Below are 24,434 nucleotides of genomic sequence, written 5' to 3'. Positions count from 1 at the left end.
TCCCGGAAGCTGCTGTCGGCTGACTGAGCTGCCTCTCTGCGATTGGCTCAGCGCTTTGTTTACCTACACGTCATCAACACGTGACATTCATCTATTTATTTATTTATTTATTAATTTACGAAACATGTTAAAATAAAAGTAATGCCAAACAAATACACATGGAAAATAAAAAAAATATATATCAAATAAAAACATTAGTCATGGGTCTACTACAACAAATTGTTTCATCCATAATAGGCGCAAATACAATATTCAACATAAACAAGTTTTTAAATAATATATATATATATATATATATATATATATATATAAATATATATATATATATATATATATATATATATATATATATATTTATTATATTTATTTACTGCAATACATGTTAAAATAAAAACACATTTACAAAATGTATTTAACATACATTCATATCTACATTCTCTGTGAAGGCAGCTCACTCGTGGAATGCTCTGCCACCACATATACGCTCACAAAACACATACAAAACATTCAAACACAGCCTTAAGGAATGGCTTGTTGCCAATCAGGTGTGCAAGCATTGATGTACTGTCTGTCCTGCCTGCTTGTTTTGCCTATACAGGTGAAACTCGAAAAATTAGAATATCATGCAAAAGTTCATTTATTTCAGTAATTCAACTAAAAAGGTGAAACTAATATATCATATAGACTCATTACATGCAAAGTGAGATATTCCAAGCCTTTATTTCTTATATTTTTGATGATTATGGCTTAAAGCTTATGAAAACCCCAAATTCAAAATCTCAAAAAATTAGAATATTGTGGAAAGGTTCAATATTGTAGGCTCAAAGTGTCACACTCTAATCAGCTAATTAATACAAAACACCTGCAAAGGGTTCCTGAGCCTTTAAATTGTCTCTCAGTATGGTTCAGTAGAATTCACAATCATGGGGAAGACTGCTGACCTGACTGTTGTGCAGAAAACCATCATCGACACCCTCCACAAGGAGGGAAAGCCTCAAAAGGTAATTGCAAGAGAAGTTGGATGTTCTCAAAGTGCTATATCAAAGCACATTTATAGAAAGTTAAGTGGAAGGAAAAAGTGTGGAAGAAAAAGGTGCACAAGCAGCAGGGATGACCGCATCCTGGAGAGGATTGTCAGGAAAAGGCCATTCAAAAGTGTGGGAGAGCTTCACAAGGAGTGGACTGGGGCTGGAGTTGCTGCATCAAGAGCCACCACACACAGACGGATCCTGGACATGGGCTTCACATGTCGTATTCCTCTTGTGAAGCCGCTCCTGAATAACAAACAACGCCAGAAGCGTCTTACCTGGGCTAAAGAAAAAAAGAACTGGTCTGTTGCTCAGTGGTCCAAAGTCCTCTTCTCTGATGAGAGCAAATTTTGCATCTCATTTGGAAACCAAGGTCCCAGAGTCTGGAGGAAAAATGGAGAGGCACACAATCCAAGATGCTTAAAGTCCAGTGTGAAGTTTCCACAGTCAGTGTTGATTTGGGGAGCCATGTCATCTGCTGGTGTTGGTCCACTGTGCTTTATTAAGTCCAGGGTCAACGCAACCGTCTACCAGGAAATTTTAGAGCACTTCATGGTTCCTTCAGCAGACAAGATTTATGGAGACGCTGACTTTATTTTCCAGCAGGACTTGGCACCTGCCCACACTGCCAAAAGTACCAAAACCTGGTTCAATGACCATGGGATTACTGTGCTTGATTGGCCAGCAAACTCACCTGTCCTGAACCCCATAGAGAATCTATGGGGCATCGCCAAGAGAAAGATGAGAGACATGAGACCGAACAATGCAGAAGAGCTGAAGGCTGCTATTGAAGCATCCTGGTCTTCCATAACACCTCAGCAGTGCCACAGGCTGATCGCATCCATGCCACGCCGCATTGAGGCAGTAATTTGTGCAAAAGGGGCCCAAACCAAGTACTGAGTATATATGCATGATTATACTTTTCAGAGGGCCGACATTTCTGTATTTAAAATCCTTTTTTGATTGATTTCATGTAATATTCAAATTTTCTGAGATTTTGAATTTGAGGTTTTCATAAGCTGTAAGCCATAATCATCAAAATTATAACGAATAAAGGCTTGAAATATCTTGCTTTGCATGTAATTTGTCTATGTAATATATTAGTTTCACCTTTAAAGTTGAGTTATTGAAATAAATGAACTTTTGCACGATATTCTAACTTTTCGAGTTTCACCTGTATGTGCATTTGTCTTGTTCAGTGTTGCTATCTTCCATGTTTGATGTGTGTTATGTGTCTCAGTGTTATATATGTGCTTGTACTGTAGGTGGGTTTGTTCTGCTCTGCTCTAGTGTCGTACACTTTTCTTTTACTTATATGTGTATTAGTTTTCTCTATACGTTACTGTCTATCTATGAATTTTAATTCCATTTTATTTGAAATTTTGTAATTTTTAGGCAGCCTTCGAACATCTGGCCGGAGACAGCAGATGAAAACTAGCCTCTCTGGCTAACTTTGGCTCACTTACAGTTTCACTGTTGATTGGTGAGCATTGTCCCTGCAAAATAAATAAACAAATAAATAAATACTATATGTTTTTACTTTTTTTTTTTTTTTTTTTTACATTAGTAATATAATATAAGTCTCTGAAGTAGTTTATTACCTTGTACGTATGTGATCAGTTAACAATGTTATTTACAGCTATACAAAAATAATACTAAGTAATATTATATATATAATAGTTAATAAATCTAAACACAAATACTTCAAAATCCATCTTTCCACCTAATGTCCAATCTTTCTACTTCTGATTGACCTCAGCCACAAATATGTTGGGGTATATGTAATTAGACAAAAAAAATAAATAACAGCACATAGTTTACTTATTAACAATTCATATATAATAATTCATATTAGGCACAATGATATTCAATGTCCAAAATAACCCCCTCTAACACACACACACACACACGTGCGCACACACACACACACACACACACACACACACACACACACACACACACACACACACACACACACACACACACACACACACACACACACACAGAAAGCAGGGTGGGTAAATATGAGTTGGTAACTTGCAGTTTCATCCTTTGTCACCTCGGATTTCCGGGTGTAGATGTTTTAAAACAGTTCCCCCTGTTTGCCATTTGGAGGTGCAATGTTCAATGCTGCTCAGTGTAGTTTTTAGTACAGCAACAAGTATCTTCAAACACAGTTACTCCACTACTGCACTTAAGCTATGCGTTGGATTTAGTTTTAGGAATTTGAGACAAATTCAGCAAACTAAAACATCTGAAAACCACAATTTTCCAAAAATCTTCATTCAACTCTCTTGAATCATCTGAATTTATACAGTAAAAAAAGACTCAGTTTCCAAACATAATTCACAGGTCACAAAAGCTCTGTCTTCTTCCTGAAATGGTTTAAATATGTCAACCTCAATGACCAGAGGAAGAACAGCAGTAGTAAGCCAACATGTGATTTAAGACCAAACCTTTGTTTGATTTGGACAAATGTCCTTCTTAAAACTTCTGTAAAAGGTTATTTTGAATAAAATTAATATTACAACACAAGATATTCACAATGTCCACCTCCTCTACGAACCTCCATCTGCCAAAATACAAGTTAGAGTTATTATTGAAGTGACATTTTGATATTCTTCAGTTTTAGACGTACTACATTCAGTTTTACCTGACTTAAGGAGTGTCAGTAGGGGGTTCTTGGGGTGGTTTACAGAGGAACCCCTTAGTGATCGTGTCCGTCAGAGGGGTGGAGGTGTCAGGCAGCAGAGGGGTGGGTGGGGCTGCCCTGAGGGCGGGGGAGTCTGTTGCCTGTTATATCCCCTCACCCTGATACCTGCTGAGGTAATGAGTGTCATGATACCTGCATTGATATACTATCAGCTGAATCTGAAAAGGCAGACAGTGATAGAAGAGGAACAGGTTCATCCCACGAAACCAGTCCTGCTGAGTTGGAACACTAACTTCTCTTTTTCTGTTGTACACTTTATAAAAGTATCAAAACAAAGTTCCTTCTTGATTTTTCATAATTTCTGATACAAAAGCCCCCCCTCCCCTCTCTCTCCTCTCTGCTGCTGATCATGTGAGCGTATTGCAGAGGTCAGATTTATTTTAGTTCCTTGTTTGAACAAATGAAAACATCCCCACATACTGGGTTCTGAATATTTTACATATATTTGTGGGAAATCTGCATTCATCAGAAGTGAGTTTACTGGAAGCAGGATTGGGTTTCACGAGGAAACTGTTTTGGGGGCAGAGGCCTTCGAAGAAGCCAGATGTGATCAGAAGACGCGATGTGAAGATGATGTCTGACTCTGCTGAATGTCAACAACATTTAGCTCATTTTGTGTTTCCGAGCAGCAGACGCCAGAAGCCCATAAGCAAACAAACGAAAATGAAGCCGATCAACACGAGAGCACAACCTGTCGCAGATTTTATCGGCACACAACACAAAGACCGGGAGTTTAACGAGGTCTGGTGTAGTTTAATAGTCGTAGTTTGAATACATTTACTTGGTAGCTTGTTGGACAACAAAGTATAGAGAGATTTTATGTAACATTTAATATAACATCCCCAGAGGGAACTGAGAGGCATACAGATATATTGCCAAAAGTAAGTAGACACCACCTGTTGGTCTCCACCTGTCTTATCTGTCTGTCTTCACCCTCCTGCCTATCTACCTGTCTTCATCTTATCTGTCTTAACTTGTCTTTTTACCACTATTTCCTCATTACTACCTGTCTGACTCTCTTATTTACCTCCTGGTCTCTAATTATCTGCCATACCTTTGATTGGTATTTTAAACTACGTGTCTGTCTTTGCCTGGCACTCATTCTAACTAACCCTCTATCTCTGTATCTATCTGTCTTTTCTGTCTTTCTGTCCACCTCACTCTACCAGTCTGTCTCTACTTTTCCATTGACATTTAAAGCTACTGTCTACCTAAACACTTGTCTATCTGGCTGCTTGATTGAAAGACCAGTTACCTCACTGACAACCAGTATTGCATTCAGATATAAAATACAATAAATGACACATCCAGTTGATAAGAATCATGAATGTGATCTCTATCGCCACCTTATTCTGATTATGACAGCATTTTAAATGAAGCCCTCAGTCCCGTAACATCTAAAGGTGGTCACCTTTGCTAGCAGTCAGCGTGCATTGCCATATAAAGACAAAACCTCTTTCATTCCTGTTTCTGAAGGGTTGCGTGTCACTTCCTTCCATGTAGATTTGAATAGAGGCGTCGTCACACTGCTTTTGGTGGCGACTCAGTGTGCTGCCTGTCAAGCAGCGAGTCGCACAGCAGCCAGAGGAACCAACCGAGGAAGAGAGAGACCAACAGTCCTCCAAGCCCAGAGATCACCAGCCTCCTCGCCTCACCTCTCAGGTAACTAAGCATGAGAGCAGGGGGCCTCTGGTCCACACAGGTGTTTCTTGAAGGCATCAGTGTGAGATGAAAGACACCTGAGAGGTTCTTTTTTATTATTCTGTATGGGGTTTTTTTTTAAAGAGGGAAGGCAGAAAAGAACAAGAGGAGAAGACAGACTGTGTGTGTAATCTTATTTAGTTGTATTATATCTACATTTTCATAATCCAAACCCCTGACTGTTCTTCACTGCAGTCCAGGTTTATGCTAACAAATTGTCTTCTTAAACAAACACGAAGCAACAACTAAAAACTTAAAACCTGGATAGCTTACGTTTTACAACTTTGTGCCCATCACAACAAAAAATGATATACAACTTGTACAACTGAGAAGATAAGAGCAGTTGGAGGCAGAGTGAGGCCTTCAGGGGACAGGAAGAAGAAGTTAAACCACTGCAGCGAGCTGAAAGGGAAGTTTGCGGTTAGCCTCACTTCAACTGCTACAAAATCCTTCCAGAGACTTCGTCATCAGCTCAGGACTGTGTTTCTTTAGTCTTTTATACTTTGATGTTGTGAATAAAGTTAGTGAAACTCAAGCACGTGCGAGGCACGCTGGGGAGGTTCAGCTCATGCAAATATACTCTCACAGATAGACGCCACGCTGCTCAGAGACAATCCTGTTTTATTGTCTGAAAATTGATTTATAAAGTCCGAAGTAACTCACTTCTTTGATCAGTCACAGATTCAGAAATTGATTAATACATTACTGCACTCACAGTGGACTAACCACGTTCACTGTATGTCTGTTCCCCAGTAATTCAATGTGGGAGAGAGAAACAATTGTTTTCCTTTTGCAATCAATCCATCCATCACTTAGTGTTTAAAATGCCTAAAAATTTGAAAAAATGTCCATCATAATGTCCTAGAGCCCAAGTCGACCTATTCAAATGTCTCGTTGTGTCTTGAACCCAAATATATTCAGTGATTATTTATATATATATATATATATATATATATATATATATATATATCTATATATATATCTATATATATATATATCTATATATATATCTATATATATATATATATAGATATATATATATATATATATATATATATATATATATATATATATAGATATATATATATATATATATATATATATAGATATATTCTCAGTGATTAAGAATACTGAGAAAAGCAGCGAATCCTCACATTTGAGGAGCTGGAACCAACACCTGTTTGTTATTTTTGCTTAATTTATGAAACAATTATCAAAACTGTTGGCGGTTAATTAATCAGTTATAATGGTTATTTCAGAACTAGGCATCTCCGCTGGGATTCAAACCACTAACCCTCTCAGTGGCACTGCCTTGTTTTACACAGTGAGATGCTGCACACAGAGATCTGAACCCCTGTTCAAATATCCTCATATGATAGAAATTTCACAGAGCAAAACTAAAACTAAAACCAAAGTAGTCAATTAAAACAATAGAAACAATGATGACAGTTAAGATTATTAAATAATACAAATGGCCGCAAAGAAGGTGTGAAGCTTGTTACCATGGACAGAAACGGTAAAGTAGACAGAGTGCAGAGTATCTCCAGCTTTACACCTTTTAAATGTCAGACTGAGTCATTTAACTAAAATCAGCACAAACAAAGCTGAAGAGAAGTGGATGTTTAAAACTGTTCAGAGGTTCTTTGTAGCTGCTGAGTTTCATTTCTGCTTCTTCAGGACAGACGGAGCAGAGCTGCTGTCACTTAATTTAGACTTTAGAGAAGGAACAAATGTTCCTTAAAACAAAATGTAAAGAAGAGACGTAATGTCCTGTCTTACTTTAAAGCTTACACTGATCTTTTAAATGTCCTAATGCATGTTAGAGCAGAGCCAGGAGCAGAAGTAACATTCAGGGGTCACGTGTGCTCAGATAAAAATAAACTTCAGTTGTTTTACCCGCAAACGATTATCAATTCATGTTAATCAACAACATTATGAAAAGTTTCCGGGTGTTTTTACTTCACTTGGACTTGAAATTGCATTTTAATATTAATGTTTATTTTACATTAATGTAAATAATAGATACCTCAGTCTGAGAGATTTCGAAGGAAGTAGTTTCAACACATAAGAACAGTTCTCAACTGTCGGCTGCTGGGGTTTCATCTTTCGGTGATGCATACGAATATTTATTATCGAGAGCCTTCAAGTTGATTTCATCTGAAAGCTGAGCTGAAAACAAACAGGAAACGAATAATTTGTGATAAACCGACTCAGCCGTCACAACTTCACACTTTCACACAGAGCAAGCTCACAAGCTGCAACATGAATGTGTTAGATTGAGATGCAGGTGGAAACCAAACCTGTTGAAGTTAGCTAACCTCAGCATCTCTGCTCCACTTGTTGAGTTCAGTTAGATTTAGAGCTTTGACAGAAAACTACTTTGATATTATATTGATTGTTTGCAAAAATACCAAAAAATTATCTGTTTTTAGAGTCTCAGTGGTGATGATAAACTGAACATCTCTGGGTTTTGGAAAAAAAACTTCATGAAATTGTAATGTTCTTTTCACTATAATCTGACATTTAATAGACCAAACAAATAATTCATTGGCAGAGAAAATAATCAGGAGACTAACTGATAATCAATGAATCTTTAGTTGCAATTCAGTTTCATTTTAAATTAAATGAACCAACTTTTATGATCCTCAGCAGTGGGGCAATTAAAAACTGTGTAGCAGAGCATCTCAATAAATCAGCCCAATAAATGTCAAAATAAATCAAATGAAATATTTAAGGATAACAGTACCAGCTATAAGCATTAAGTGTTTAGTCAATATAAGTCAGTGGGAGACGTTCACTGTGCTCTGAGCAGTGGACCAGTGATCTTAAATACAGATTTATTCTGAAGAAAATGTTTCTTGAATTTTTTTAATTTTTTTTTTTTTTATAAGCATGTCAGGTCAGGATTTTTTTTTAGATTTTTTCTTATTGTACACATGAATTAATGAATTAATGCTCTTGAATAAGTTACTGTTACAGCAGGAACAGGTTGTTCTTCGGCATCTTACAGAGGAGCAACATTGAGGAGTTTATAAGTACTGAATCAACTTCATATTAAGACTATTTCATTCATTCATTTGTCCTTGTCCCCTCCACAATTAAAAAATACAGATTGTATACAGTTTGGCAGATTATTAGGCCAATACATTATCTTATTGTAGCTTTAGCTGCATATATATTGGCCAGCAAAGAACTACAGTATGGAAACGTCAAAGATATGTTTGAAACTACCATTTTTTTCCACGGCGTGCTAATGTTAAAATGATAGATAACAAGCGTCTTTATAACAGACTGAAGATAAAGTTCTATCTGCCCATATGCACCTTAACATTTCAGCCTGTGTGTTTTTCTTAGATTTGTTTTACTTCAGTCATAGCTGATTTAAGATCCGGAGGAGTTTAAAAAACAGTAAAAGCAGCAGCCTGTTTGCTTTCATACTTTTGTGGTAGAAAAGTAAGTAACACATCTCACGTATGGGGGCTCCACTCTGTTCTCATTGGCTCACAGATCTGAAGGGTTCAGGTCATGCGGTCTGGACCCTCTTTGAATTGTAAAGTGCAGGAAAAATGATGTGTACTGCTCTTATTTTCCAGGATAGATCAGGTAAAAACCTCTGTATATGACCCTATATCTTAGAAATCATGTTTACTAATGATTTGTTTTGCAAATACATTTAGCAAGAAATTGTTAATTATTGATACAGCAGAGACCAGATAGTTTTTTGTAGGATTATGCAACAAAAGCACTTTAGTTAAGGTTAGGAAAAGATTGTAGTTTTGTTTAAATATATATATTTTGATGCTTTGAAAAAAAAAAAAAAAACTTGTTAGGTGGTAAAAGCTCAATTTCTAAGAGACAAGGTTTCCTCACATGCAGATAAAATATTTTACTCCCATTGTAATGAGCGGAACAGATCTCTCAGTATACTGTAATACATCATCACTACTTAATTTGGCCTCCGTCTTCACACAGGTCGGATTCATTCCGTCGTGTTTCCTCTTCTCGTATGTCACCATCAGGTTGCTTTTTTTTTTGAGCAGAGCAGGAAGTTGAATCACTCGTGTTGAAGGTTAAAGTCAGTCTTCTTTGTGGTTTCAAGTGTTCTCCTCAGAATATCACACTCTTAACGTCCTCCTCGATCACATTTATCGCCAAAAAAGGATCTATAGACACACACACACACACACACACACACACACACACACACACACACACACACACACACTGTCTCAGTGAATCACCACGGGCTGAAATAAAATGGCCTTTGTGTCATGTGATTTCCTACTTCTCAGAATTACTTCACTCTTCCTCATATGCAGCTTTTTCCTTTATTGAGACACAAGAAGTTGATGTTAACAGTTACAGAACTATTGCTGCAGTTAATTTAAAACACAAAATGTTCTAGTGTGGAGACCTCATATTACTAAAGAAAGAAAGAAAGTTTCACCCTTTAGTTTCGCCTTCAGTAGCTTTAAAGGAATAGTTCTTGTGGAGATGATACCACATATAATCCTACAGCCAGCAGCCGGTTAGCTTAGCTTAGCATAAAGACTGTAGACCGAGGGAAACTAGCTAGCCTGGCTCTGTCCAAAGGTAACTAAATCCACCTACCAGCACCTCCAAAGCCCACTTTGGGCATGTTATATCATGTTTGTTTGAGGGAGAGTTGCATTGTGGGTAAGGAAGATGAAGACCACCTGAACCAATACCCCTACTACTATAGTATTTAGTATGTGTCAGTACATAGTACGTAAAATGCAATATGCCAAATATACCAGGATGTCCTACTGCACTCAGTGGGCTTTTCCAGCAAGCTTTTCTGTCTAGTTTGACCCACAATCTAGCGGAAGCGGATATATGAGCAAGAGTGTCATGGTGCAATCTTATGAGGAAATAGTAGTATGTCCCAATTAAATGCATATAGTACGTACTAAAAGTAAAAAGAAAAAGTATGCGATTTGGAAAGCAGTGGATTTCTTTGGTTCTGCAGGCATCAATTTTCCATTTCCATCATGAGTCTGACAGTGTTGTACAAAAGGAGTGTGATGCTAAGTCCACCGGTCAGAGTACAGACTACCTGTGGGACCAGTAGATCTTATTACAAACGGCAGTAGCAAACAAAGAAACACTTCTCTGTCAGGCAGGAAGTGCAGCCGATGCAGGAAGTTGGAGGCTGGCAGAAGTGAGAACTATGAGCAGTTTTCATCACATTACATTAGGAGACACCAAGTTCCTCCTTTTATGCACATTTACACATGCATGCCGAGCCGCTCGATGCTGTCAGGTTCTGACTTTTAATTTAAGGATGTTGCTTTTTCTCTTCTGTTTCAGTTTCAGGTTCCCAACATGACCACCCCAACGCCGATCTCTCCGGAGGAACAGGAGGACCTCAGAGAAGCTTTTGCCAAGATTGGTAAGTGAACTGACAGAGGTTACTGCCACCTCCGCTTTTGATTCAACCAGCAAAGGACTGGTGCATCAGAAAAAAACAAAACACACTAAACTTTAGATATTATAGGTTTGCACATCACCGTTAACCAGTTTACATTTCTGGCATTGTGTACATTTGTTTTTTTGCACCTTATTGATATTTTCGGTCGTTTACAATTGTTTTATTTGCACAATAATTTCCCTTGGGATAAATTAAGTTATCTTATCTTAAACCCTTAAGTTAACTTACTCATTTAGTCCTTTTAAAGATTTGATGTTTTCTACTTTTAGCATTTATTAATCCAAACCAGTCTGTCCTCATTATAGTAATAAAGGTTTAATTTAAAAGAAATATTCTGAAACTGTTTTCCTACTTCTAAAAAATCGAACTAGAGCTCATTGAGAGTGAAGGAAATCTTTGTATTTTGACATTTTTGGAAATTTAAACCTGAGCGTAGAATGATCTTATAAATGGCATAAAAATAGTGTAACCAGGTTTAAAAGTGCATTTAGCAAGAGTTCAACATACGCAGGTGTCATGTATGAAAACGGTATTAAAGTTATGCTGCTTGTTTCCTGTGTCTGACATCTGACCTTTCTATTCTTCTCCAGATCTGGACAACAATGGGTTCATCAGCAAGGCTGAGCTCACCGAGCTTTTCAGGGCCGCTAACCTGGCGCTGCCGGGCTACAGGGTCCGAGAGATCGTCCAGGAGCTGACCAAGACCACGGACCAGCTCACCTTTGACGAGTTTATTCAGGTGAGTCCACGGGTCAAGAAATGCTCAAAGACTATCTGACCCCTGCTGTCAAAACCTTGAACCTCTTCCCTTTTTTTACCTCTTCTTTGGTGTGAATTCATTACTAATCGTTATACTTGTGTGTCGACCGTCAGATTGTCCACGGGCTGAAGAGCTCAGAGGTGGCAAAGACCTTCAGGAAGGCGATCAATAAAAAGGAGGGAATCTGTAACGTGGCAGGAACCTCAGAGCAGTCCGGCACTCAGCACTCATACTCAGGTCTGTGATCAGTGACTCACACACACACACACACACACACACACACACACACACACACACACACACACACACACAAAGCCTTAAGGATTGTGAAAGTACAACTTGTTTTGTTTTTCACACAGCTGAAGAAAGAGTATTATTTGTATTCAAGTTCAACATTTTCCGTATTCACACCTGTATCAGGGCTTTTGTAAGAGCACCTTGTTTTTGGGAGGAAAGGTTGGTTTTGGCTGCTCTCTGTGACCCGCTGTGTGTGGTTTCCTCTGTCTGCAGAGGAGGAGAAAGTGGCCTTTGTAAACTGGATCAATAAAGCTCTGGAGAAGGATGCCGACTGCAAACATGTTCTGCCGATGGATCCCAACACCGACGACCTGTTCACCGCTATGGGAGACGGGATCGTTCTGTGGTACGTTCTGCTTCGAAAAATATACTATCAGATTTTCTTGTGTTTTTCAACATTTTGGAAGTTCGGTTTTTTTGCTCTCTTGCTGACAGTTACATGTTCAGATTGATGCGACTGTAATGTCTATAAGTTGCATATGACGCTGGAGCCAGCAGCCGCTTAGCTTAGCATGAAGACTGGAAACAGTGGAAAACAGTGTTCTCTAAAGCGCACTAATTGATATGTTATATCTTGTTTTTTCTAATCTATACAAATACTAAAGAGTAAAAACATGAAATTAGGTGCTGGTAGGTTAATTTCAAGACCTTTATACAGAGCCATGCTAGTCTTTGTGCTTTTTGAGTCTAAACATTTAACTCTCAGCAAAAAAGCAAAGTGTGTAATTCCCATAATGTCAAACTGTTCGTTTAAAGTGTGTTTAGGAATGTGCTTTATTCTATAAATGTGTCGTTAAAAAGTTCAAATGTTCTCACTTGTTAGTAAGATGATCAACCTGTCTGTCCCTGACACCATCGATGAGAGAACCATCAACAAGAAGAAGCTCACGCCTTTCACTATCCAGGTGAGACAGGAAGTGTCACATTCAGTTTGGTGCCACTGTTACCTGCTCTGCTCTGTGAGTGTGTTTACATCCTGCGTCGTGTCGTCCGGCCCAACAGGAGAACCTGAACTTGGCTCTGAACTCGTCGTCGGCCATCGGCTGCCACGTGGTCAACATCGGAGCTGAGGACCTGAAGGAGGGCAGGCAGCACCTGGTCCTGGGTCTGCTGTGGCAGGTCATCAAGATCGGGCTGTTCGCCGACATTGAGCTCAGCAGGAATGAAGGTGTGTGTGTGTGTGTGTGTGTGTGTGTGTGTGTGTATGTGTGTGTGTGTGTTCATCTTGATTCAACTTTGACCAGCAAAACTAATTACAGACCCCAGAGTTTAAAGTAAAAGTTCCACATTTTGTCAAATGAGCTTATTTGCCTTCCTGCTTGGAGTTAGATGTTCAGATTGATAGCACTCTCATGTCTGTACAGTTAGCTTAGCTTAGCACAAAGACTGGAAACTAGGGGGAAAGGCTAGCCTGGCTCTGTCCAAAGGTAACTAAATCAACCCTGGCAGCACCTCTAAAGCTCACTGATGACCACGTTACACGTTGTGTGCAGCTCTGATCGCTCTGCTGCGTGATGGAGAAAGTCTGGAGGATCTGATGAAACTTTCCCCTGAGGAACTGCTGCTGCGTTGGGCCAACTATCACCTGGAGGAGGCTGGCTGCGCCAAGATCAATAACTTCAGCTCCGACATCAAGGTTATCATCACACACACACACACGCACACACACACACACACACACACACACACACACACACACACACACACACACACACAGAGAGAAACACGAGTCTTAGACTGATCAATCAGTGGATTTCTTTCTTTAATAAGAGACTTGTTGTTGCATGTCATTCCCTCTCTCTCCAGTTTCCGCAGTCAACGACTGAATAAATCTGTATAAAATATGAATAAAACCATAAATATCCAATTTCTGATAAGGTGGAGGTTTGTCTCTGAAAAACAGCTGCTTAAAAATCTTTGAATAGGGTTTTATTTATTCATGCAATTATTAGTCTTCCTTAGTCTTTGCTGATCAATCTACTAAACTTCATGACAAAACAATAATCACGTGTTCCAGCCAAAGAAAAGAAGATTCACTACAATAAAATCTATACTGTTGATTTTCTATCTGCTTTCAAAAACAAAAGACAAACACAGATTAAATATGTTAATATATTCTGTTAAAGGCAAATTCCCTTTTTCACTCCCAAACTGATTGTGTATGTTTCAGGACTCCAAGGCGTACTACAACCTCCTGAACCAGGTGGCACCCAAAGGAGACGAGGAGGGAATCCCCCCCATCGCCATCGACGTGTCAGGACTCAGGGTGAGAGACTCCGACGTCCCGTGGAGGAATCATACAATATCTGTTTGTTAGCTAAAGTTTAGCAGCTTTAACTTTAGAGGAATAGTTTGTCATTTTGGGGAAAGAGGTTGTTGAACTATTGCTTTAACTTCCTCAGTCTAATTAATGATCTCATCAGTTCAGGTGTAAAACCTTCGGGTATCAGGTGTTGTTACTCTCACCTGGAAACACAATTTAATTTACATTTAAGTCGAGGCTCTGAGGATAAAAACTGACTTGACTGTTCACTTCTATAGAGAGACTAACTCTAAGTGTATGAATATAAATTAGTGCTGAAACTAACAACTATTTACTTAGTATATTAATCTGCAGACTATTTTCTATCATAATTTTCAATTCTCTGGTATAAATGTCAGAAATTGTGTTTTTTTACAATAAAATGACTTAAAGCTCGAGGTGACGCCTTCAAATCGCTTCTTTTTGAAGCCAGCAGTCTAATAATAATAATAATATAATATAGTAATAATAAACTTGGAAATAAAACAGTGCTAGTTTTTATAAAAATCTTTGAGAAGTGGTTTAAAAGATGTTTAGGATGATCTGAATGTGAGATGAACACAATTGTCGTCGTCCATCTCTGCAGGAGAAGGACGACCTGAAGCGGGCCGAGTGCATGCTGGATCAGGCCGACCGGCTCGGATGCAGACAGTTCGTCATGCCAACAGATGTCGTCCGTGGCAACCCCAAATTGAACTTGGCTTTTGTTGCCAATCTGTTCAACAAGTACCCGGCTCTGAAGAAACCAGAGAACCAGGACATCGACTGGAGCTCCATCGAAGGTGAGTTCATCCACAGAGAAGGAACACGAGACTCTGGTCTTCTCTCTCCTCTGACCTTTGTTACTGCAAACCTCTTTATCTATGGAAGGGAATACTTTGTTATTTCCAGCAATTTATTTATTAAAATGTATGCCATCTGCAAGAGTGAAAGCACTGTAGTCTTGTCACAGCATTCTCTGTCACAAAATCAAGTCTGAAAAATCGACCGAGAAGTCTGGAAATTAGACATTTTAAATGTGTCGGACCGTTGTACTTTCAGTATTTCTACATTGTTGTCAAACGCAAAGACACAGTTCACAGTTTGCTGCTTTGAACTGATATTTGTCCTGATTTAAACAAATTATAATAAAATTATTACCCATTTTATGAAATCATTAACTCCTTATACCAACTTTTACATACATCTGGGTCTCGTCCCATTTTATACACAACCTCCATTTTTAAAGGAAAATTATGAAGTATTTGACTCCTGTTCTGCTCACACAGCTTTTCTTTAGACTCAGTTTAGGCTTTGTTTCTTCTTAAAACCCGACCTAACGCAAAAAAAACCCTGAAAAACACATTGTATTTTATTATTTCATCAATTTAGATTCATGGTTGAAAATCATGTAATACATATTATTTTGTATGTTTTGTTGGCAGCTAAACTTGTTAAGATATATTTATGAGTATGAAGAAAAGTGGAACACAACCTCTGGACTAAATTCAAATATTTTAGTGACACAGAGAAACAGATATCAGCTCCACGTTACTCTGTACTTTAGTAATTCCTGTCTTTTAATCGGAGCGCTGATGTTGTTCTTTCAGGTGAAACCAGGGAGGAGCGAACCTTCAGGAACTGGATGAACTCACTGGGCGTCAATCCTCGTGTCAACCACCTCTACGTGTAAGAACTCTCTTCTTCTCTGACCACTACAATGGTTTGAAAACCATTTAAACACCTGAAGCAGACGGAGCCTGATACTCCTGATGATTATCTGATTGTGGCCCCGCAGCAAAAGTCATTTAATGTGTGCGTTTGTTACAGAGACATCGATGACGCCCTGGTGATCTTCCAGTTGTATGAGAAGATCAAGGTGCCGGTGGACTGGGACAAAGTCAACAAGCCTCCCTACTCTAAACTGGGCAGCAACATGAAGAAGGTACGACAAGCAAAGTTCAAGTCTGTTATGATTGAGAATGATGTTTCACTCATTAGAGTTTCAATACTGAGAAACAGCTCAGCAAATATATGTTAACATGCAGATGCAAGCAGGTATACAGAGTACAAATGAGGCTCACAGGAAAGTCATTAGTTTTTCAGGTGTTTGGTCAAAGTATTGGACGAATGTGTGTGTGTGTGATTATAAAAAGATCAACACACACCTTCCTTTTTTTATTCCAACAGGAAGTGCTACAGTATGTGTGTCGTATTTTAGTTTTCTGAGATATTTCTGGAGCCGTCTCACCTCCTCCAAGTGATTTCAATTTTGTCCAGCTATGAGCAGCTCCACCATGTCCTTTGTGCATTGCATTGTGGGAGAATAATGTCTGACAGCACACACTAAGCCTGATTGACTCACTGAAAAAGCAGAAACTGTTTGTGTAGCTCTGTAAAAATGAAATACTTCCAGCAAATACGACTGGACTGTAACTAAAATAGAATATAATTCTTCTGTCGGTTCCAGCTGGAGAACTGTAACTACGCAGTGGAGTTGGGAAAGAAGGAGGCCAAATTCTCACTGGTGGGAATCGCAGGTCAGGACCTGAATGCAGGGAATCGAAAGCTCACCCTCGCTCTGCTCTGGCAGCTCATGAGGAGGTAACAAAAACATCTGTTTTCTTAAAGGAATACTCCAACAAAAATAATGTTTTAAGTATCAAAGTGGCTCTGAAAAGTGTGTTTCTTGCTCTGTCTCAAAGAACAAGAGTTGTATCTTTGTGTCCTTAAAAGCATTTAATTCAGTTCCCTCAGCTATAAAAGAAGACCGTATGTTTTTGTATCAACGCTGGGCAGGTGAAGCTTTTATTTTGAAAGCAGGTGTTGTTGTGGTCTCCCCTCATGCTGCCTGTAGTGACAGGATGGATCACTGTCTGTTCCCTCAGATACACGCTGAACATCCTGGAGAACCTGGGCGACGGTCAGAAAGTGACGGACGACACCATCGTGACGTGGGTCAACGACATGCTCACACAGGCCGGAAAACCCCAAATCTCCAGCTTTAAGGTAACTGAAGCACAAAGATACGCGTCAGAATATAACATAGATGTTTGCGTTAAAAACACAACCTGAATTTATAAAATAAAACATTCAAATTCAACACACTTTTGAATTTTTTTCAATAATTAACTTACCATTTTATTTTATTTTGATATTTAATTCTATTAAATTAATTTAAATTAATTTATAAATTAAATATATTAAATATATTTAATTCTAATGTTTTTTACTTGCAATTTTCTGAATGAGAAAAAACTGACATGAAGGAAATATCTGAAGATTTTAGAAGATTGAATAACACATTTGAAAAACATATCAAAATAGTATCTTAGTATATTTACATCACATTTGATGTGTTTCCTTCATTTGTTATCTGAAACTTTTTTAATACCTGTGTGACATTTTTGATTATATTTTGTATAAGGTATTATACTATGACAGCTTCATGACATGCCTCTCTGACATTTGTATTCACATTTTTATGACAAACTATATTTTGACCTTATCACATTTTTATGACATACCATTATTTATAGACATACACTATACCATGACATTTTTAATGCAATATTTATGACAATAAACTTGGACCTTTTCATATTTTATGACATACTATACTATGACATTTTAAATGACTTACTATACTATGACATTTTATGATATACTATACTATGACTTTTTATGATATATTTATGGCATCCTTTCCTATGAGTTTTTTTTATAGTTCTACTGGCAGCTGTGCAGTTCTGGTTAGACTGTTACAGAGGTTCATTATGCGTGTGTGTGTGTGTGTGTGTGTGTGTGTGTGTGTAGGATGGGTCTATCAGCAGCAGTATGCCAGTTCTGGACTTGATCGATGCCATCCAGCCCGGATCGATCAGATACGACCTGCTGAAGACAGAAGATCTAACTGAAGAGGAGAAACTCAACAATGCAAAGTATTGACACATTTGTTACTAATTACTTCACATAATTTCCCTCTTCTGTCATTTTTAAGCCTGGTAGAAAGAAAGAGAGAGACTGTGAGTAAATGTCTGGAGACAGAAACAGTTCTCCTCATCTCCGTCATTGTGTCGACAGGTACGCCATCTCCATGGCCAGGAAAATCGGCGCCCGGGTGTACGCGCTGCCTGAGGACCTGGTGGAGGTGAAACCTAAGATGGTGATGACGGTGTTCGCCTGCCTCATGGCCCGCGGCATGAAGAGAGCCTAACGACCACATCCACCTAAGATACGAGCTATACAGGGTTTCTGACAGGGTACAGATATTAGGTCACGGTATACATTTAGGAACAGTGACGTCTGAAGGCAAAAGGGACATTTGAAAGTTTATTTTGGTACAACCACTGCAGTCTATTCCTTTTACACACACACACACACACACACACTTTAGAAAAGTCCAGTGAACTCAAACAGAACATCCTGGAGTTTGATTCTACAAAAATGTAAATGTAATCTGATCGTTAAAAACATCTCAGTTATCTGCAGCAGTGAAGCAGGTTAATCATGCAGAGCAGCAACGTTCCCCTTCACAGGGTTACTGTTTGTTTGTGCGGTGCACAACGAGTCTCAGTCTTTCCTGCTCAGGTAGAATATGTCTTGATTACAGACATGACGCCAAATGTATTGAACAAATAAACAGATTTTTGTATTAAGAACTGTGTTGTTATTGTATAAGAGAGATTGTCCTGTAACAACTAATAACGTCACTTATCATTCAAAGAGTCGCTCCCTGAACATCTTTGCTGACATGACTGAATGTTTATAATTAGCGTACAAACATGAGTGGTATAAGTCTGAACGTCGGACTCGAGAGAACGACTTTCTCACGCTGAGGATCAGCTCGACGTCTACAGACTAATGTTTTCAGAGCCATATCCCCGTTGTGTCTTTATGAATGTTTAGCTGCAGTCACGATGAGGGGAGCATCGATTCATGTCATGAATATTTACCTGATAAATAAAACATCAATGAAAGAACAGAAATACCACAAGATTGAATTAAACACTCTGTTTAATTTGAGAAAAATCGCAAGATTTCCAAAGGAAAGAGAGCCCTGGTTAAAAAAATGAACTGGTGAACGGAGTTGATCCTTTTTTTTTTTTAAACTTCTGGAAAAGAGAAAAGGGGAAAATGGTGACAGAGTTCAGAGGCAGAACTGGATTTTAAGGTCTGAAGAAAACGTCACTACATATTTACAATATTAACTCGCTTTAGTTCCTGCTCCTGTGACATACAAAGACATGAAGAATGTTGAAACAAACCACGTCCCTCTGATAGTTTTGATAAACGTGGCATTATTTTAGTAACTCAGGCCACTTCCACCGTCCGTGCAGTGTCTCTGTAAGCGTCGTTATTTGGCCGGTTTGGCCTCGGCGGGGTTTTCTCCGGTGTCCAGGGTCTTGAGGAGGCGGAACAGGCCGGCGGCTTCTCGGATGCGGCTGAACTCGATGCAGAAGGCCTGAACCTCGATGAAGAGGTCCTGGACATTGATGATCTTGTTTCGGATCAGCGACTGGAGGAAGACGCAGACCAGACGGACCAGGCGGTTCTGGAGGACAGTGTCATTGATGTCAGTGAAAACAACTCTGGAGCTACAGCCTCCAAACTAAAAGTGAAACCATTATAAACCTTCAGGAAGGAGGAGTCACAGCAGCACTGTTGTATTAGACTGCACTAGTTTGAGCTAGAGGGACCAAATTATGGGCCTGAACAGTTTAGTTGCTATTCTATTTTAATCATTTGGTGTGGTGAGTATAACTTGTATAACAATGAAGGCAGTGATACATTATTGACTCCTTGAGTTCAGCAAACAGCTGATTCGTTTTGCTGACATTCTGGCATCTCAAGAGAGATATTCAATGAATTTCTTTCTGTTTCTGTGAGCCCGAAGATCTAATAAAACACAGCATTTGAACTATTATTATTATTATTATTAGTAAAGGGTTGTTCTCTACCTGCATGTACTTGTCTTTGATTTGCTCACAGGTGGAGATGCAGTTGGAGATGTAGAGGTGGATGAACTCTGGAGGTAAATCCACAGCTGTGGTCAACCTGAGGAAGCACGAGCAGCGATTTAAGAAAAAAAAAAGAACATCATAGACATTTAAAGAAGAAGTGGCACCTTCAAAGACGCATCCACGACATTGTGACAGATGTGTTGATATTGAATGTTTGTGATCGACTGAAGGATGAAGTGTTTCTTTATGTGTTGAGGAAATGATGCTGCTTCTTAAGCTAAATATAAATCCTCTTGGATAAGCTGGAAAATGCAGCGTCACAAAGCTGAAATCAGGTTTGTATACGCGGCTCTCAGGACAGCGGCGCTACAAACATATGAGGATCTCAGTTAAAACACGGGACATTTTACTGCAGCGTTTTACCTGTTGACGACCTCCATGGAGTGCAGCGACATGTCCATGTTCACCAGCACGGAGAAATACTCCGTGATCTGGCTGCTCTGCATCAGCTTCAGCAGCATCTCGATGGCCACCAGTGGGTTGTTCTCCACCAGGTCAGGGAGCTTCGCTGGGGACAGACCGATGTGATAAACTAACTTTGGGTCCTTTTCCAACTCGGCCAGCAGCTGGAGAGAGAGAGAGAGAGAGAGAGAGAGAGAGAGAGAGAGAGAGAGAGAGAGAGAGAGAGAGAGAGAGAGAGAGAGAGAGAGAGAGAGAGAGAGAGAGAGAGAGAGAGAGAGAGAGAGAGAGAGAGAGAGAGAGAGAGAGAGAGAGAGAGAGAGAGAGAGAGAGAGAGAGAGAGATGAAGTAGACCAACACTGAATGTATCTACTAGGAACCAATGGGCTTTAAACAATCATGTGGCCGACACAGTGCGACACAAACTCACCTGTGACTGCTGCTGGGCAGAGAGCGGGCTCTTGAAGGCCTTGGACATGATGCGTTTGATCTCCACGCCGGTGCTGTTCTTCACGCACATGGAGCGATCCCATTGGACGCTGTGGTCCGGCTCCGTGGGGTTCAGCCACGCCAGCTCGTCCTCGCACACGTGCAGAGGAGGCGGCGGCCGGATGAACTCGGGGGCGAAAGTGACCTGAGGACGGAGACGGGTAAGACATGTTGTTTGGACGCACATTTTAAGGAGTTGGGGATCTAGAGCAGCTTTCTGTTTGGTGGTTTATCACTTGTTATGTAATCTGGGGCACTAGAACATGAAACCGCTTTACCTGACAAATGTGTTTTTTGTGTTGAGGAGTTTAATATGAACTCCAAATTACCTGAAATTCACTTGGTTACTTGCCAAAGTGACGTGTAGAGCAGGTTGAGTTTAAAAGAAATGAATTTAAGATTTCACTTTGTCTGCAACCAACTGAGCTATTAGCTCAGTCAAAAGACAAAATACAGAAGATTGGACAGAAGACTGCATTATAACGTGCAACAAATCAAATGTTTTCCTTTCATGCGAATACAAACCAGTGCGTTAACGTTCACTATCTGCCACATTGAACTAAATTCAGTCCCTGGTTCCTTCTGTTCAAACGCAGTTTTGAGACGTCCGTGTCTTCTACACGATGACCAATTCTTAAACTTTAAAAACAACATCAGCATTCAAAAAGACTTACTCTCCAGAGGAGGGCGGGGCCCCGTGACCAGAGACTCGATGATCTGATTGGCCACGGAGCTGTCGAATCCTGAGTTGGATGAATCTGGATCGGGGTCATTCAGGATGCTGGGGAAGCTGGCTTTGCTCTGAGTGGGCAGCTCTGACTGACGCTCTGCACAACAAACAAAACATGGAAAATTAAATAAATAAAAAACAAGGAGCAGGCTGACAAATTTTGTAAATGCTGAAATTGTTAACTTTTCAGCAAACACTTTAAGTTCCAGCCTTTAAACACGAGCAGTGTTATTGTTTCCCCAGTAGAGGAACAGTTGTGTAGCTGAGCACTGACCCGCTAACGCTAGTTGCAGCCCACTGATGTCTATGGACTGGGGCATGCTGCCGACGTCCATGCAGGACACCTGTCTGGGCGTCTTTTTGAAGAGATCCCTGGGCGGAGCCAACATCAGCTGAGACAGGAAGAACTTCTCTGGCTGGGTGATGGGAGGCAGGAAGCCTGGAGAGGTCAGGTGACACAGAACAGACGTATGTGTAAGACTAATGATGGTACAATGAATCATGTTTGGTCCATGAAACGTTATAAAACAGTGAAAGAATTCCCATCAGAATTATCCATAGCCAAAGAATGACGTCTCCAAAACTGCTCAAAACCAAAAGAAATTCAGTTTCAATGTTCAACTGAGAAAGGCAGCAAATCCTTACATTGTTAAGTATTATTGAATAATATATATTCTGTATTTGGATTATAATTATTGACGTATTAATGAGGTCATCACGTTAATGTTGCAGACAGCAACATTGGGGCTCACTTAAATGAGTTTATATACCACTATTTATCTGGTAGCTTGTGAATTTCTCCACTGCGATAAATAAAGTTATTATCTTGTGATAAAACATCATATTGTATTTTCTTTTAATTATATTTTGTATCATTTATCCGTATCTACAAAGTAACTTAAGTTATCAATAAATATAATGGAGTAAAAAATACAATATTTGACTTAGAAATAAAGTAGCAGAACATGGAAGTACTAAAGTTATTTACAAGTACCTCAAAATTGTGTGCAGTGTGGACATGGTTCAGTGCATGAAATGATATAGTATCATCATGCATCATTAGCGCGCGCACGCGCGCGCACACACACACACACACACACACACACACACACACACACACACACACACACACACACACACACACACACACACACACACACACACACACACACACACACACACACACACACCTCTACCTACCTGAGAGCACCTTCTCCGGCTCCTCCCCGGCAGGTGATGGATTCAGAAGGTGTGCAAACACTGCGGCGAACGGGTTAGCGGCCAGCGGCTCCGTGCGGTACATCTCCCACAGCAGGTAGAGCGCGGTGAGCCGCTGCGGAGAGCTGGGCAGCAGGTCCGGCTGCTGGAGGAGCATGACCAGCACCGAACCCACCCGGAAGTGCTCCGCTTTCCCGAAGTAGTGGTGGAAGTGGGTGGAGAGGCTCTCGAAGGTGTTGGTGCATGCCTCCTCCGATATGATGCTCAGCAGGTTGGACAGCTCCTTCGGGGCGAGGGTCATGGTCTCCTCGCTCCTCGGTGACGTGACTCTTCGGAGAATGGCGTTATAATAAAACTCTGTAGTTACCGTTAATACCGTTGATCTGTCATCACCTGCGAGACGTCACAGAACGCACTGAAAGTCATCACACGTTAGCAACGAGTTAGCTTAGCCTAGCAGCGCTAACTGGCAAAAACCGGTAAAAGTCATGGTACAAACGGAAGAGTCTGTCCGAGGAAACCCACGCTGATCGGGTCGGTAGCTACATACGTCTACACAACACCACAAAACATCCACCGAGCTGAGTTATTATGGTCTGTTTGAAGCGTTAAGAGAACTGTTAAACACAGCTCTGCTGCTTTAGCCGTTTAAATTCAGATTTGACCCCTCGGGAGCGTTGCTTTGTGGGTAGCGTAGTTTCATGTTCCAGGGTTTAACTTCCCGCACAAATCGGACCGTGGTCCTCAGAAGAAAAAACCCTCGCGGTAACACTTTACGATAATACGTGACTTTAAAGCCTGTTTTATTTAATGTATATGAACCAGTAACCTCCTAGCTAACGCTTTTAAAGACAAAACTGGCCAGAAATGAACACTAACTTGACTGGCTAACAACCCTCTTTACCCACAAGCCCTTGCGATGTACTTCCGGGGTTTGCGCTGTAGTAACGGTAAAAGTTGTAACCCCTTAAATGACCCTCATTAGTTTCTCGCAGGAGCAATTATAGTAATCAGTGTTAGTAAATGACTAAGTTAATTTACTCAGGTACTGTACCTACACTAAGTACAATTTTAGATACTTGTACTTTACGTGAGTATTTTTCCATTTTTTACTTTCTACTTAAAACGGTTTCTACATCTCAGGCAAATATTTTAGGCCCAACTTTACAGCACATTTATCTGATAACTTATCAAATACTGTTTAGTTTCATTAATGAAGATGAAAATAAATGTATTGAGTTTGTATATTTAGAGTTATGAATGGGGGTGTTTTTTCTGTAACTATTAAAGTAATTAAGTAAATTTATAACTAAATATTTACACTTTCTAAACACATCTTAGTC

At 39.7% G+C, this 24,434-nt stretch overlaps 2 protein-coding genes across 2 annotated transcripts; one reads left to right on the top strand and one right to left on the bottom strand.

Moving 5' to 3' along the window:
- The first annotated feature begins 5,272 nt into the window (after nucleotides 1-5,272).
- On the top strand, nucleotides 5,273-18,893 carry lcp1 (lymphocyte cytosolic protein 1 (L-plastin)). The gene is made up of 16 exons (XM_068701868.1): nucleotides 5,273-5,403; nucleotides 10,774-10,855; nucleotides 11,485-11,633; nucleotides 11,768-11,891; nucleotides 12,165-12,297; nucleotides 12,775-12,856; nucleotides 12,954-13,119; nucleotides 13,445-13,587; nucleotides 14,122-14,217; nucleotides 14,840-15,035; nucleotides 15,843-15,921; nucleotides 16,063-16,177; nucleotides 16,703-16,836; nucleotides 17,121-17,241; nucleotides 18,049-18,173; nucleotides 18,316-18,893. The coding sequence occupies exons 2-16, from the start codon at nucleotides 10,789-10,791 to the stop codon at nucleotides 18,446-18,448; spliced, it is 1,863 nt and encodes a 620-aa protein (XP_068557969.1). The 5' UTR covers nucleotides 5,273-5,403; nucleotides 10,774-10,788; the 3' UTR covers nucleotides 18,449-18,893.
- A 337-nt stretch (nucleotides 18,894-19,230) lies between these two features.
- cnot11 (CCR4-NOT transcription complex, subunit 11) lies at nucleotides 19,231-23,971 on the bottom strand. Its single transcript, XM_068701883.1, is given in 8 exon segments — nucleotides 19,231-19,786; nucleotides 20,193-20,289; nucleotides 20,619-20,821; nucleotides 21,085-21,276; nucleotides 21,278-21,288; nucleotides 21,818-21,970; nucleotides 22,148-22,312; nucleotides 23,074-23,971. Coding segments are annotated over 8 exon segments (1,338 nt in total). The 5' UTR covers nucleotides 23,393-23,971; the 3' UTR covers nucleotides 19,231-19,588.
- Between the last annotated feature and the right edge of the window lie 463 nt (nucleotides 23,972-24,434).

The sequence above is a fragment of the Cebidichthys violaceus genome, unplaced genomic scaffold, assembly GCF_023349555.1.
Source record: "Cebidichthys violaceus isolate CVI_PGR_0920_01 unplaced genomic scaffold, fCebVio1.0.p SCAF_11, whole genome shotgun sequence".
NCBI lineage: Eukaryota > Metazoa > Chordata > Actinopteri > Perciformes > Stichaeidae > Cebidichthys > Cebidichthys violaceus.
Note: the sequence above shows the minus strand (reverse complement) of the source record. Positions and strands in the feature narration are given on the sequence as shown.

What these genes read in the sequence shown, in the direction of transcription:
- lcp1 (XM_068701868.1), top strand. Translation starts at nt 10,789, where the DNA reads ATGACCACCCCAACGCCGATCTCTCCGGAGGAACAGGAGGACCTCAGA. An exon ending in GGAGACGGGATCGTTCTGTG is followed by an intron (nt 12,298 to 12,774) that starts GTACGTTCTGCT and finishes CTCACTTGTTAG; the next exon opens with TAAGATGATCAACCTGTCTG. An exon ending in TCGACGTGTCAGGACTCAGG is followed by an intron (nt 14,218 to 14,839) that starts GTGAGAGACTCC and finishes CCATCTCTGCAG; the next exon opens with GAGAAGGACGACCTGAAGCG.